The 14,462-nt window shown below is 42.8% G+C and overlaps 1 protein-coding gene across 2 annotated transcripts; it reads right to left on the reverse strand.

The window, feature by feature from the left end:
* Positions 1 to 4,952: 4,952 nt before the first annotated feature.
* On the reverse strand, positions 4,953 to 12,731 carry LOC311132712 (glyceraldehyde-3-phosphate dehydrogenase-like). 2 transcript variants are annotated; one of them, XM_084165988.1, is made up of 12 exons: positions 12,655 to 12,731; positions 12,042 to 12,087; positions 10,185 to 10,284; positions 9,959 to 10,068; positions 9,556 to 9,646; positions 9,163 to 9,278; positions 8,814 to 8,895; positions 6,770 to 6,921; positions 6,508 to 6,586; positions 6,290 to 6,373; positions 5,765 to 5,862; positions 4,953 to 5,269 (listed from the first exon to the last, which is right to left on the reverse strand). In XM_084165988.1, exons 2-12 carry the CDS (start codon positions 12,062 to 12,064, stop codon positions 5,200 to 5,202), a joined length of 1,005 nt encoding a protein of 334 aa, XP_084022114.1. In that variant the 5' UTR covers positions 12,065 to 12,087; positions 12,655 to 12,731; the 3' UTR covers positions 4,953 to 5,199. The 2 variants fall into 2 exon arrangements, with proteins under 2 accessions (XP_084022114.1, XP_084022115.1); XM_084165989.1 differs by having other exon boundaries at positions 12,042 to 12,101; positions 12,655 to 12,695.
* Positions 12,732 to 14,462: the final 1,731 nt, after the last annotated feature.

Below are 14,462 nucleotides of genomic sequence, written 5' to 3' on the forward strand. Positions count from 1 at the left end.
CTGACCTCTGTGATTGCCAACAAGGGTTTTGCCACCAAGTACTAAGTCATGTTTTGCAGAGGGGTCAAATACTTATTTCCCTCATTAAAATGCAAATCAATTCATAACATTTTAGACATGCGTTTTTCTGGATTTTGTTGTTGTTATTCTGTCTCTCACTGTTCAAATAAACCTACCATTAAAATTATAGACAGATCATGTCTTTGTCAGTGGGCAAACGCACAACATCAGCAGGGGATCAAATACTTTTTTCCCTCACTGTAGTAGGGGCAGGGTGGTGAACGTGGGAAGAGAGAGTTCCTTGACCTAGAGTAGGATGCTCAGTTCGGAGTTGAGGGATAGCTACGTTTATATGTTTTTTTTTTCTTCTTTTTTTCAGTTTAACCAACCCAGGGTTAGCTTTGAGTTCAGGGAATACTTGAGTGAAAAGTACCTCTCTGCAATTCAGTTCCGTCTAGAGAAGACGTTACAGTATCAATGTAGCATAGAGCTTTTATGCTAATTTAAAATGGTTATAGTTCAGAGTAAAAATTGTATCAAAAAGCTTTGACGAGCAATTTAAGTTCACTGCACATTTCAACGTTGGTTTGGTGTGTGTAGCTTAAATGGTTCAAGAGCAGTGGTCAATCGAAAATGGACTATTATAGCCTATGGAGCTTTTACGCAAATGTAAAATAGTTATAGGTAAACAATTATCAATAGAATGTTTTAAAGTTGGTTTGGTGTTTGTGATTTAAACATTTGAAAACTAGTTACAACCACATTTTTTGACCATGTAACATATGGCCATTGAAATGCATTGGAATTTATACAAGTATGGTTGTAGTGTGAAAAGTATAAATGGTATCAATACGTTTTTTTTTTTAAAGAACTTAACCAGAAGTGGTGGAAGAAAGCAAATGATAACTAGAAAAAGTAAATTTCCTGAAGAAAATGTGTGTACTGGATTGTTCTTGAAGTATTTTTAATGGTAGTGAAAGTGACTGCATTATTGTTACCATACTGAACTACATTGCAACCTGCTTGGGCTTGCCGACTATTGGAGTCAGGCCAGAGCTCGCCCTGGTAAGTTTTGTCTTCCTAGGCACATGCATCAAACACCTTGATCGCTTACTCATACTTTCACATGAAATGAAAACATTCAGACAGGTTTTGGATGAGCATACAGTGCCTTCAGAAAGTATTCACACCCCTTGACTTTCTGGCCTATGTGCAGTGTGAGTGGTGGTGTTGGATGGTGGTTGGGCCTTCTTGATGGAAAGTCTCACCTTTCGAAGCTGCCGCTTGTTTTCGGCGGCATGGCGGAGATCTTCTTCCTACCATGCTACTCCCTCTTGGACAGTTTTACTCCATGTCGACCTATCTTTTCAAGTGTCTTCCCAGCTGTTCACTATTACTGTGCACTGAAACTGACATGTCATGCAGCAGTAGCAGTATTCTGGTGAATTTGTCAGGGCAGCCAATTTTTTGACAGAATCAGCCTGAGGGCATGGCGGTTCAGAGTCCAAGTTTGTTTTTAGGTATATACAGTGGGGGGAAAAAGTATTTAGTCAGCCACCAATTGTGCAAGTTCTCCCACTTAAAAAGATGAGAGAGGCCTGTATTTTTCATCATAGGTACACGTCAACTATGACAGACAAATTGAGATTTTTTTTTCCAGAAAATCACATTGTAGGGTTTTTAATGAATTTATTTGCAAATTATGGTGGAAAATAAGTATTTGGTCACCTACAAACAAGCAAGATTTCTGGCTCTCACAGACCTGTAACTTCTTCTTTAAGAGGCTCCTCTGTCCTCCACTCGTTACCTGTATTAATGGCACCTGTTTGAACTTGTTATCAGTATAAAAGACACCTGTCCACAACCTCAAACAGTCACACTCCAAACTCCACTATGGCCAAGACCAAAGAGCTGTCAAAGGACACCAGAAACAAAATTGTAGACCTGCACCAGGCTGGGAAGACTGAATCTGCAATAGGTAAGCAGCTTGGTTTGAAGAAATCAACTGTGGGAGCAATTATTAGGAAATGGAAGACATACAAGACCACTGATAATCTCCCTCGATCTGGGGCTCCACGCAAGATCTCACCCCGTGGGGTCAAAATGATCACAAGAACGGTGAGCAAAAATCCCAGAACCACACGGGGGGACCTAGTGAATGACCTGCAGAGAGCTGGGACCAAATTAACAAAGCCTACCATCAGTAACACACTACGCCGCCAGGGACTCAAATCCTGCAGTGCCAGACGTGTCCCCCTGCTTAAGCCAGTACATGTCCAGGCCCGTCTGAAGTTTGCGAGAGTGCATTTGGATGACCCAGAAGAGGATTGGGAGAATGTCATATGGTCAGATGAAACCAAAATATAACTTTTTGGTAAAAACTCAACTCGTCGTGTTTGGAGGACAAAGAATGCTGAGTTGCATCCAAAGAACACCATACCTACTGTGAAGCATGGGGGTGGAAACATCATGCTTTGGGGCTGTTTTTCTGCAAAGGGACCAGGACGACTGATCCGTGTAAAGGAAAAAATGAATGGGGCCATGTATCGTGAGATTTTGAGTGAAAACCTCCTTCCATCAGCAAGGGCATTGAAGATGAAACGTGGCTGGGTCTTTCAGCATGACAATGATCCCAAACACACTGCCCGGGCAACGAAGGAGTGGCTTCGTAAGAAGCATTTCAAGGTCCTGGAGTGGCCTAGCCAGTCTCCAGATCTCAACCCCATAGAAAATCTTTGGAGGGAGTTGAAAGTCTGTGTTGCCCAGCGACAGCCCCAAAACATCACTGCTCTAGAGGAAATCTGCATGGAGGAATGGGCCAAAATACCAGCAACAGTGTGTGAAAACCTTGTGAAGACTTACAGAAAACGTTTGACCTGTGTCATTGCCAACAAAGGGTATATAACAAAGTATTGAGAAACTTTTGTTATTGACCAAATACTTATTTTCCACCATAATTTGCAAATAAATTCATTAAAAATCCTACAATGTGATTTTCTGGAGAAAAAAAGTATCATTTTGTCTGTCATAGTTGACGTGTACCTATGATGAAAATTACAGGCTTCTCTCATCTTTTTAAGTGGGAGAACTTGCACAATTGGTGGCTGACTAAATACTTATTTTCCCCATGGTAAATGGTTTATTTTGCTCCCAGCATTTTTCTTGCAGTTGTTGTGCTGTGAAGCTCATGTCTGTGGTGCCTCTGGTTGGACAAAATCCTGGGAGGATTCCTTCTGACGGGAAGGAGTCGGTTGCCAGTGTTTTCCCTGTGGTGGACAGGAGGGCGACACTCCGATAGTTCCCACAGTCTGCTTTGTCCCCCTTTTAAAAATGGTGACAATGAATGCGTCCCAGAAAAACTATTATACAACACAAGCATATTACGTATGCCAAATTGACTGCAATATCAATGACTGCTTAGTCAATCCATTTATTTGTGGTTGTGCAAGGATGAGTAAATTCCTGCATACACACACCAAGAGAGCACCTTGACATAGGTCGTTGAGTGCGATGGCATCGTGGATTGAGCAGCAGACGCTGTTGAAGTCTGTGGACACCACCAGAGGGATGAGTGAGATGAAAAAATGAATAACTCTACTGCACCCCCGTGTCTGAGTTTAGATATTGCAGTTTATGACTTTGAGGCCCAGGACATGAGTACGGAAAGCTTGGGCTGTTATTGATACTCTTAAAAATGCATCCTTACTTCCTTTGAGTAATCCCTGATCTGACATGACGTGGTGAAAGCAATGCAAAGGAATGCTTGCACACAAATCTAGTTGTCAGTGATTTTTTCCCCAAAATTCTGGTTTTCTAGGAATCCCGTTTTTTTATTTTATGTGCACTACGTCATCAGGCACTGCTTTTCATCTGCAATAAGTCAGTTTGGTGCAAACACCACTGGTGAGAAAATGCACCCATTTTGTTTATGCAGATATTAGAATATTCGCAGGAAAATCTGCTGCCAATTTGATGGAAACCTAGCTATAGAGAAGCATTGAACGGAATTGAAATTTCAGTCGATTTACTGAATTGAACCAACACTGACCCTTGTTGACACTAACAAAAGCATAGGAAATACTGACAGACACTTATTTGGTTACCCAGACTCCTTGCTAAAGTCAAAACGCTATGCCACGCCCAGACGTTAAGTTTGCTACAATGAGTCTGGATCTGAGTACCTCCCTGCCCCTTCACCGAATGTGAACATATTCTGGGCTGTCCCGATTGATCCAGAACACATGGGTAAAGCAGCAGTTTGGAAATTGGCTTTGATACTCTGGTTAGAGATGATCCAATCGCTGATGTCTTTTGCACAACACCCAATGCCCCTCCTCACCACAACGGGAGTCTGACTAAAGTATGTAGCGAATTACAGTAGCGGAATAAAGTCCGACTAGACTTACAAGATGGATTGTCAGGGCAACCACAGACAAAGGGCACACGGAAGGCCATGACGGTCAGCTTGCTGCAGGCCAAAGTTCAATTTAGAACCACACTATTACAAACAAAATGTAAATAAAGAATCTGTTCAAAACTGTAGTTTATCTTAACTTACACCCAATTGCTGTGAAAAAGGGTTTAATCGACTACTTTAGACCAGCTCCATATGACTGCTTTAGAATTGAGATTCCACCCTAGTGAAAAGCACTTTACAAATCATATCAATTGTCACTCTGGTGATAAAAACCTATTAGGGAACCAGTGTTCCTGGATTGGTTCATACCACAGCCGTAGTGACACCAGTGATGTTCTAGCTGGCGCCTCCACAGCTTACCGGAGTGCCCGTCTGTTCTGTGGTGACGTGAACTGTGTGGGGTAGGGATGTTCGTCCATGCAGGGTGGTATTTATTAGGCACCGAATGGAATAAAACTGTTAAATTCATTTTCCGTTGCAAAACGTTTCAGAACGCTGTTGCGTGCCCTAATGAAAATGTGCTCGAAGAACGAGATATGTTTTCACAAACAGAGGACCTTTATTGTGTGACAGTGCAAATTAATCCATAGTGCTGTAAACAGATATTCTGTAGGCAAAAATCATACTCAGTCCTCAGACTGAACAGAGGTGTGATGTTTTATGAATATGTTGCTATGGAGTTCGCTACAGGCTCTTTTTCTCTGGCCGCAGACTGGTGGGATGTCCGCTCAGGAGAAGGAAGATGTCATGGGACGTGGGGGTTTGGAGGTGTGGTGTGGACACTACTCCTTGGAGGCCATGTGCAGACACAGGTCAACGACACGGTTGCTGTAGCCGAACTCGTTGTCGTACCTATGGAAAAGAGAATTTAACAAAAACCTACAATTACAGGAAAGTTGAGGCTATTCTAATTCAATGATTGTTGTGCTGGCACAGAATTACATTTATTTTGTGTCTGGGTGAGTGACGCCCACATCCATGAACTGCATTCAACAATGCGGTCCAACGGAAGTCATTCATTTTCAGAAGGAGGCAGTCCACACCTTTGCGCTCCAGCTGCCACAAGTTGAAATAGTTCCTCCCCCAACTCGTGTTGCGGTTTGCCATGCCGCAATCACAGGATGTTTTATTTAATAAGCCATTATGTTTGGAATTAAAAAGGAAAGTTGCGATGTTTCTCAAGGCTCCGTTCTTGGACCACTACCTACCTACATACCATACCCCTTTGTATGTTATAACAGTTGCAACATTCCCTGCAATGCGAACGATTGTATATCTCAATGAAACGTTGAGTCGGTGGACGCCTGGTGAGCGAGTGCAATGGTGTGTAGGTTCCTGCATACATACCATGAGACCAGCTTGACAAAGTGGTCGTTGAGTGCAATTCCGGCACCGGCGTCGAAGATTGAGGAGCGGCAGTCGCTGTTGAAGTCTGTGGACACCACCTGCGAGGGGGGAAGCAAAAAGCTTTAGGGTAAAGAATTAACCTTCAATCTAGGGCTCGCTAATTTTGGAGCTTAGACATTTCAGCCTATGACCTTGAGGCCCAGGGCATTAGAGTAGGGAAAGGTTACCTTCTCTGGAAGTGTGCACTACAGCCACGTATTTGATCCATTCCAGAACTAGCACAGCCGATTCAAATTGTCACCTAATAGCATCAAGCCCCTCGTCATTCAAATCAGCTGTGCTAGTTCTGGAATATGTCAAATACGTGGACTGGCTGAGGCCCTTGAGAAGTTTGGGAAACTGATCTAGACCAGGGTTTCTTCAAACTGCACGTTCTGCTTTTTGCCCTAGTACTACACAGCCGATTAAAATAATCAAAGAAAAAGGACAGATTGGGACAAAGGGTTAGAGTGGGGAAATATTTACCTGGTCCTCTGTGTATCCCAGAATTCCCTTCATGGGTCCTTCAGCGGCAGCCTTGATGACCTTCTTGATCTCGTCATAAGGTGCCTAAAGCAGACGAGAATGTTTTTTTTTTTTTTAAGGTAGACCATACATGTGCCTGTTGCAGTAATGCCGGTAACTTACCCCAAAATCCCGGTTAAAAAATTGTAGACATTAGCAAAAGATGGTTGGCGACTTACAGCCTTCTCAAGACGGACAGTCAGGTCAACCACGGACACGTTGGGAGTGGGGACGCGGAAGGCCATGCCAGTCAGCTTGCTGTGGGTCAGAAAGACCCACAAAGGTTCAGGATCCACAGCATTACAAGCGGCCCGCAATTAAATCATTTCTTGAAAAACTCTCCTAGTAAAAAAAGCACTAGAGCTATATAAATCCCAGCAGTTATCACTATGGTCATAAAACCTCCATTTAAAAAAAAGGTGGTCTTGGATTGGTTCATACCCGTTCAGCTCAGGGATAACCTTGCCCACAGCCTTGGCGGCACCGGTGGAGGCAGGGATAATGTTCTGGCTGGCACCACGTCCATCTCTCCACAGCTTACCGGATGGTCCGTCAACAGTCTTCTGTGTGGCTGTGACAGCATGAACTGTGCTCTGGGGGAAGAAAGTGGTAGGGATGTTAGTCTATGCAGGGCACCAAAATTACTTGTATATGACATTTCAAAATCTAAGTTTTACCTCAAAATTAGTATTCTGTTGAGAAAAGCCCATGACATTCAACTGACTACTTACATGATCTGAACAATTGACATTTCATTCATATACACTGCTCAAAAAAATAAAGGGAACACTTAAACAACACAATGTAACTCCAAGTCAATCACACTTCTGTGAAATCAAACTGTCCACTTAGGAAGCAACACTGATTGACAATACATTTCACATGCTGTTGTGCAAATGGAATAGACAACAGGTGGAAATTATAGGCAATTAGCAAGACACCCCCAATAAAGGAATGGTTTTGCTTCCTGGCTGATGTTTTGGTCACTTTTGAATGCTGGCGGTGCTTTCACTCTAGTGGTAGCATGAGACGGAGTCTACAACCCACACAAGTGGCTCAGTTAGTGCAGCTCATCCAGGATGGCACATCAATGCAAGCTGTGGCAAGAAGGTTTGCGGTGTCTGTCAGCGTAGTGTCCAGAGCATGGAGGCGCTACCAGGAGACAGGCCAGAACATCAGGAGACGTGGAGGAGGCCGTAGGAGGGCAACAACCCAGCAGCAGGACCGCTACCTCCGCCTTTGTGCAAGGAGGAACAGAAGGAGCACTGCCAGAGCCCTGCAAAATGACCTCCAGCAGGCCACAAATGTGCATGTGTCTGCTCAAACGGTCAGAAACAGACTCCATGAGGGTGGTATGAGGGCCCGACGTCCACAGGTGGGGGTTGTGCTTACAGCCCAACACCGTGCAGGACGTTTGGAATTTGCCAGAGAACACCAAGATTGGCAAATTCGCCACTGGCGCCCTGTGCGCTTCACAGATGAAAGCAGGTTCACACTGAGCACATGTGACAGAGTCTGGAGACGCTGTGGAGAACGTTCTGCTGCCTGCAACATCCTCCAGCATGACCGGTTTGGCGGTGGGTCAGTCATGGTGTGGGGTGGCATTTCTTTGGGGGGGGCCGCACAGCCCTCCATGTGCTCGCCAGAGGTAGCCTGACTGCCATTGGGTACCGAGAGGAGATCCTCAGACCCCTTGTGAGACCATATGCTAGTGCGGTTGGCCCTGGGTTCCTCCTAATGCAAGACAATGCTAGACCTCATGTGGCTGGAGTGTCAGCAGTTCCTACAAGAGGAAAGCATTGATGCTATGGACTGGCCCGCCCGTTCCCCAGACCTGAATCCAATTGAGCACATCTGGGACATCATGTCTCGCGCCATCCACCAACGCCACATTGCACCACAGACTGTCCAGGAGTTGGCGGATGCTTTAGTCCAGGTCTGGGAGGAGATCCCTCAGGTGACCATCCGCCACCTCATCAGGAGCATGCCCAGGCGTTGTAGGGAGGTCATACAGGCACGTGGAGGCCACACACACTACTGAGCCTCATTTTGACTTGTTTTAAGGACATTACATCAAAGTTGGATCAGCCTGTAGTGTGGTTTTCCACTTTAATTTTGAGGGTGACTCCAAATCCAGACCTCCATAGGTTGATACATTTGATTTCCATTGATAATTTTGTGTGATTTTGTTGTCAGCACATTCAACTATGTAAAGAAAAAAGTATTTAATAAGATTATTTCATTCAGATCTAGGATGTGTTATTTTAGTGTTCCCTTTATTTTTTTGAGCAGTGTACTAATAAATGAACCAGGTGGGTTTGGATAGATTGATAACCTAATTTGACAATTTGATTTTGGGGTGTAATGACCTTTAACGTTAACATTTACATCTACACCAGTGTTCAAAGTTCACACTTTTTTACTACTACTTTCCAGTAAGAATTGTGCTTTGACAGTCAAACACTGAAGGAAAATCCATTCTTACCATGAGACCCTCAACAATGCCAAAGTTGTCGTTGATAACCTTGGCGATGGGAGCCAGGCAGTTAGTTGTGCAGGAGGCGTTGCTGTGAGGACATGACAATTACTATCATACCACCACAAATGTTTAGTAAATAAACATTGTGCCACAAATCCATAAGAGTCAGCTTAAAAGCACTATTTTTTATTTAAATTGAAATAGTAATAACTCAGGACAGAGGAAGGAGTCTGAATAATGCACACTGAGTGCATGTTTGTTTCAGCCATTCTTTGTACAAGTTCTTTTGGCAACAGATAATTACCACTGCTCCTTTAAGATTATGCAACGAAGGGAGGGTGGAGGAGAGGCTTACCTGACGACCTTCAGGGAGTTGTCGTACTTCTCATGGTTGACACCCATCACAAACATGGGGGCATCTGCGCTGGGGGCAGAGATGATGACCCTCTTGGCACCTCCCTTCAGATGAGCCTGTTGTGGCGGTTGGGGTGAGAGGACAAAGGATATTTGTGGAACAGCAAAGCCACTGAATGAACCAAGCCAGCCAACCTTTATGCACATAGTTAAAAAGGCCATCTGTTAAAAAGCAGTAGTTTAGGGGTAAAAAACAAACAAAAAAAGGTCTTCATTGAAAGTGGGATCCCTGCATAACATGCCTACCAAAATTATAATGAACGGTCAGCAATATCCCAAACACTAACTATATAAAAATGTGACCGTCCTACTGCTAGTGAACAGAGGTACTTACAGAGGCCTTTTCGATGGTGGTGAACACACCAGTAGACTCCACAACATAGTCAGCTCCAGCGTCGCCCCACTTGATGGCAGTGGGGTCCCTCCTGAAGATGACAAAGAGAGACGAAGTTGGAATTAAGAGCCACAAAACTAGTGTTCAATTACAGATATCGAATGGTTCCAATTCATGTGAAACCCATAGGCATCATAACATAAAATGGTCTAGCCCACTCGAGAACTCCCAAGTGTCAGCCTTGGCATTCCCAATTGTCAATGGGTCAGTTTGCCAGAACCAGAGAAAAATGTCCATTCAAAGTGCTTCTTAGTCCACCACTAAGCTTAATATGGGTGCAGGAATGCATCCAAATGTGTCATTTGAACCATTGTACTAAAAGAATAAGGAAAGGAAAACCCACTCATGGAAAACTGTGATGTGCAGGTTGCCAATGATCAACTTTCCACCCTCCTGCTTCACTTCACTGTGCTTCCAAACACCGTGGGTGGAGTCATACTTGAACATGTAGACCTATGGTACAGGGGCAGGTACAGTCATTGATTGTACAGTAAAACTGAGAAGCTATAAGTCTAGTACCAATTTTTTAAGAGTGTACTGCATTTCTTAATGCAGTGTAAAGTTCTCACCATGTAGTCCAGGTCGATGAAGGGGTCATTGATGGCGACGACCTCGACTTTTCCACTCTTTGCGGCGGCACGGGTCACCAGGCGCCCAATACGGCCAAATCTGAGAAAATAAATCAGATAGGTTTACAGTTAATCCCCATGTATCCATATTACCACACCAGCAGGTGGCAGCAGCCCTATACTGTCATTGACAGCTCTACATTTTTAGTCATTTAGCAGACGCTCTTATCCAGAGTGCATACATTCTTCTTTTTTTTTTCTCATACTGGCCCCCCATGGGAATCGAACCCACAACCCTGGCGTTGCAAACGCCATGCTCTACCAACTGAGCTACATCCCTCTACAAGGCCTGCCAGCCCTGACTGATAACAAGACTTGACATTTGCAGCCCAGAGCCTTTGTTTATGCCTAATATGGTTGGGTTGGTGCAGCGTGACCAGAAATTAGGAGAAAGTGCAGGTTGAGGACACAAATTGGAAAAACAGGTTAGAGATGACTGGTCTGTTAAGCTTGGTTGGCCTGTGCAGTTACATTACCCACCAAAAGCAAAGAAACATTTTCATAGTGTTTAAACTAGATTAAGACACATCTTGCCATCAGTGGTGTAGGTCCAGTTTCAGCATAACGTCGGTGACGTGTTTAGCAGAATCCACATGGGACTGTTTCAGTTTCATTTTACTGGTTGAGAAAGGTTCAATAATATGGCATACGAGTCTAGATGTCACTGAAATAAAGTAAACTGGATTATGGTCTAGAAAAGTCTCAATTTAAAAAGAAAATAGGATCTGTTCCGGGCAGCTGAAGTATTAACTCCCATGTAGATACCGTCGGCAGTCAATTAGTGCAAAGATCTGTCTTGTGGTATATATTGACCAATCAAGTTCACAGAGTGGATAATAAAATATGTGTTTGAGGATTCAGTGTCATTCATTGTGATGATAGTTATGTTTAAACTCATTTGAACTTTGTCCAGTGACGCAAGCCGACACCCCCAACTAAAAGGGTGTGTCCTGTTCACAAGGGTCAATTATTGACCAACGAACGAGTCAAAGTGCGTCAGAACGGAGTAAAAACAAGTAGCCCATTTGGTAACATTAGGAGGTAAAGAGTTTGTATTCTGGAGCAAATCCCTTGTTATCCATTCCCATTTACAAGTCCTGTTCTAGTCAATGAAGGTGTCATACTCAAAACTAATCTATGACATAGGTTGAGGAACTGAAGTCAGGAGTATTTATTGCACTCTGATAAGAACGTTTAGTTTCCACACTGTATAAAGGTCAAGCACCACAGCAGCAGAATTAGAACATCAATCTCACGTCAGTGTTTCCGGTTTAAAATGGGCATCGTTACAGGTTGCCTTCAATGTCCTGCTGATTTTGGGAAAGGGCCTATCATTTACAACTTTAATCTTCGTGCAGCTCAATTACAGACATCTATTGGTCAAATAAAGGTTAGAAGGATAGGATTGGGCTAAGAGCTCCTCCAAACAATCTTTGCTCTGAACTTTAAAGGGATATTATTAGATAGAATAAAGGAATGTGACCGCTGAGGTGAGGATAGCTACAGGAGTGTTGCAGAGGCGGTGTGACACCCAAACTATAAATAAGCAGAGAATGGACAGGGGAAGGGTCCAGACCAGGCATGTGAACTAGTAGCTACAGTATGGCATGAACTGTCCACCATCTTGGTTCCAAAGTACACAAACTGTATCAAGGTATTTGTGCAATGCAAGCCAAGGTCTCTTGACCTTTTAAACTTGGTTCTCTAGCATTTATACAAAACCCCAATTCAGCCAGTGTTACGATACATTAAAGACTGTATATACACTTTTCTTTAAGCTAAACAAAAGCAACTTACCCATTGATCCCAATCTTCACCATTTTGCCTGATATGGTCTAGTCCTCTGAAAGTAAAAAACTTTGTATCACAACTTAGTATGAGCATAACGCAAAATTAGAATTAGCATCCATGTCAGCGTTTTCCAAAACCGTTTTGGTTTTCGCTCTTGCGGTACACAGCTGATTCAAATGATCAACTCATCAAGTTTTGATTAGACTATTTGGATCAGCTATGTAGTGCTAGGGCAAAAAATAAATAAAACGCACACTACTTGGGGTCCCCAGGAATGAGTTTGGGAAACACTGATGTACGTCAGTCACTGATTAACAGTAATTATAAAATATTAAAATAGCCGTCACAGACTAGGTTGTCTCTATCATGGCTATCAGTCATTTATTAAATGTACACAGTTGACCAAACAGTCTTGGAAAACGTTGACAGAAACTGTATTGACAAGCTGCATGCCAGAGAAAACATTTAAAAACACGAAGCGCAAAGTCATAAAAGAAAGCAATTCAAAACGCCAGGTTAAGCCTAGGCCTAAATCCCATACAATTAACACATCCTCGAAAATGTCAATCAAAGTTGGCTTTGAAGGCATAAAATACCAACAAATAAAGTTGTCAAGTACCGTTCTTGTATAGCCTCTGTCTGTCCACTTGTTCGCAAGGGGAAGCGGGGACGAGCAAAGGTGCGCTCGTAATTTATCTTCCAAGAGTCCTTGGACACGCCTCCGCGTCAGCACGCCCCGTCAGAATGTCAAGGTCGTTGTCGCTTGTCAATCGACAGGAAGTACAGAACAAAAAAACCTACACCATTTATTTGGACAGTGGGTGCATCTTGGCAACAAAAAACAAAAAAACTCATTATCAGACTATTTTGATATTTCATTCATATACTAATAAATTAAAACAGGTGGGTTTGGATGGATTGATCAACTAATTTGACAATTTTTAATACACATGGACTAAAAGCCAATGTATTATTGATCTGGCAATACATTTCTGGAGGGTGTGACACAATAGAGCCCCACAGTGGAGGTGTCATAATACCCATAAAACCTAGCGTTCAAACAGGGAAATGGTTCCAATAGTTTTTCCACCATTCATTTTTCCCATAGGGGATTTTAGAAACACTTAAATGTAAGGGCTGTGTTTTGTGTAGGCCAGGGAAGTCACTAGACATTCAGAACATCCGGGGGTGATCCCTGCGTCACCGAAATGAAGCGCCCATGCTAGCAGTCAACATTTTGCAGAAACATAATGCTATGTTGCATATCTCACTGCTTTCTTCCATGCGCTGTGCTCCCCTGATGCCAAATAATCAACACTTATTATTATTAATTAAATGGATTGTGGTCAGTAAACCCATGGAATATGGTGTCAATAATAAAATAAAATAAATCTATTAGCAAATATAAATTACAAGTGCATAACTATATCGTAATTTTCCATGAAGAACATTTGTTGGAAAAAGCAATGTTTTTATAAACCATGTCCAATATTTGTTTGCCAAAAGAAAGCCTCATGTTGATGTTGGTCACATTAAGGCTAACTAATGTGAGCTGGTCATGCTGCGCGCACAGTGCAGTTCCAAAATAATCCAAATGGTGGCAGCCTAAACCACAAATTAATGTTTTGCATGAAAAGTATGTTCTAGTTACGTGCAATATAGCAGTATTGGGATTTTAGGCTGCCATCCTTTGGATTATGTTGGAACTGAATAAACTCACATCAGCAGTAGGCTTGTATTATAACTGTAGAGTGGGGGGGACACACTCACACAACTTTTGCAGATAATATGTACAAACGCAGGCACCAAACATGCTTGAAAATCATGATTTTATAATATTTGTGGTAATAAATCACAGATTCCAAGGTCAATTAGCTACAGGACAATATTTATACCTAATTAATTACACAAAAACAAATACACCCCCTCCAACACCCCTGTAGTAACAACACTTCACATACCAGCATACAATCCTTTCTCCAACTAAATATTCACAATGTTTGCGAGTTATATTACACAGTACTAGGATGTTAGTCCATCCATAAAGATTAGAAATTAAACAAAATGAAACTGTAGGTGCAAACCGGTCTATGACTTCACTCTTTCCCAAGCGTGTTAGTATGTATATCTTTGTCAATTGTCATGATGCATTCTATCTTGGGTCAATAGGCTCCTAAGCCAGGTATGTAGATGTCTTCATGCACTGAAAGATCTCTCACAGCTGCTAACTGGGATGGTCAGTGCGGCCTGTGCTTCAGTGATGGGAACATATCAGGGTCTAACAATTTATACACACAGGCCATGTCAGAAGTGGCATCTTTCTTTTTTTGAGAGGTAATATTTAGCAAGGACTACTTCCTCTGGCTTGAGAGGAATATTCCATGTTTGTCTTGTGTGGGCTTCCCCTCTCTCTATGTTCTTGCTCTG

This window comes from Coregonus lavaretus, assembly GCF_964263955.1.
Source record: "Coregonus lavaretus genome assembly, chromosome: 7".
NCBI lineage: Eukaryota > Metazoa > Chordata > Actinopteri > Salmoniformes > Salmonidae > Coregonus > Coregonus lavaretus.

What these genes read in the sequence shown, in the direction of transcription:
- LOC311132712 (XM_084165988.1), bottom strand. Translation starts at nt 12,064, where the DNA reads ATGGTGAAGATTGGGATCAATGG. An exon ending in CCACCATCGAAAAGGCCTCT is followed by an intron (nt 9,279 to 9,555) that starts GTAAGTACCTCT and finishes CCGCCACAACAG; the next exon opens with GCTCATCTGAAGGGAGGTGC. An exon ending in TGGGATACACAGAGGACCAG is followed by an intron (nt 5,863 to 6,289) that starts GTAAATATTTCC and finishes CCCCCCTCGCAG; the next exon opens with GTGGTGTCCACAGACTTCAA.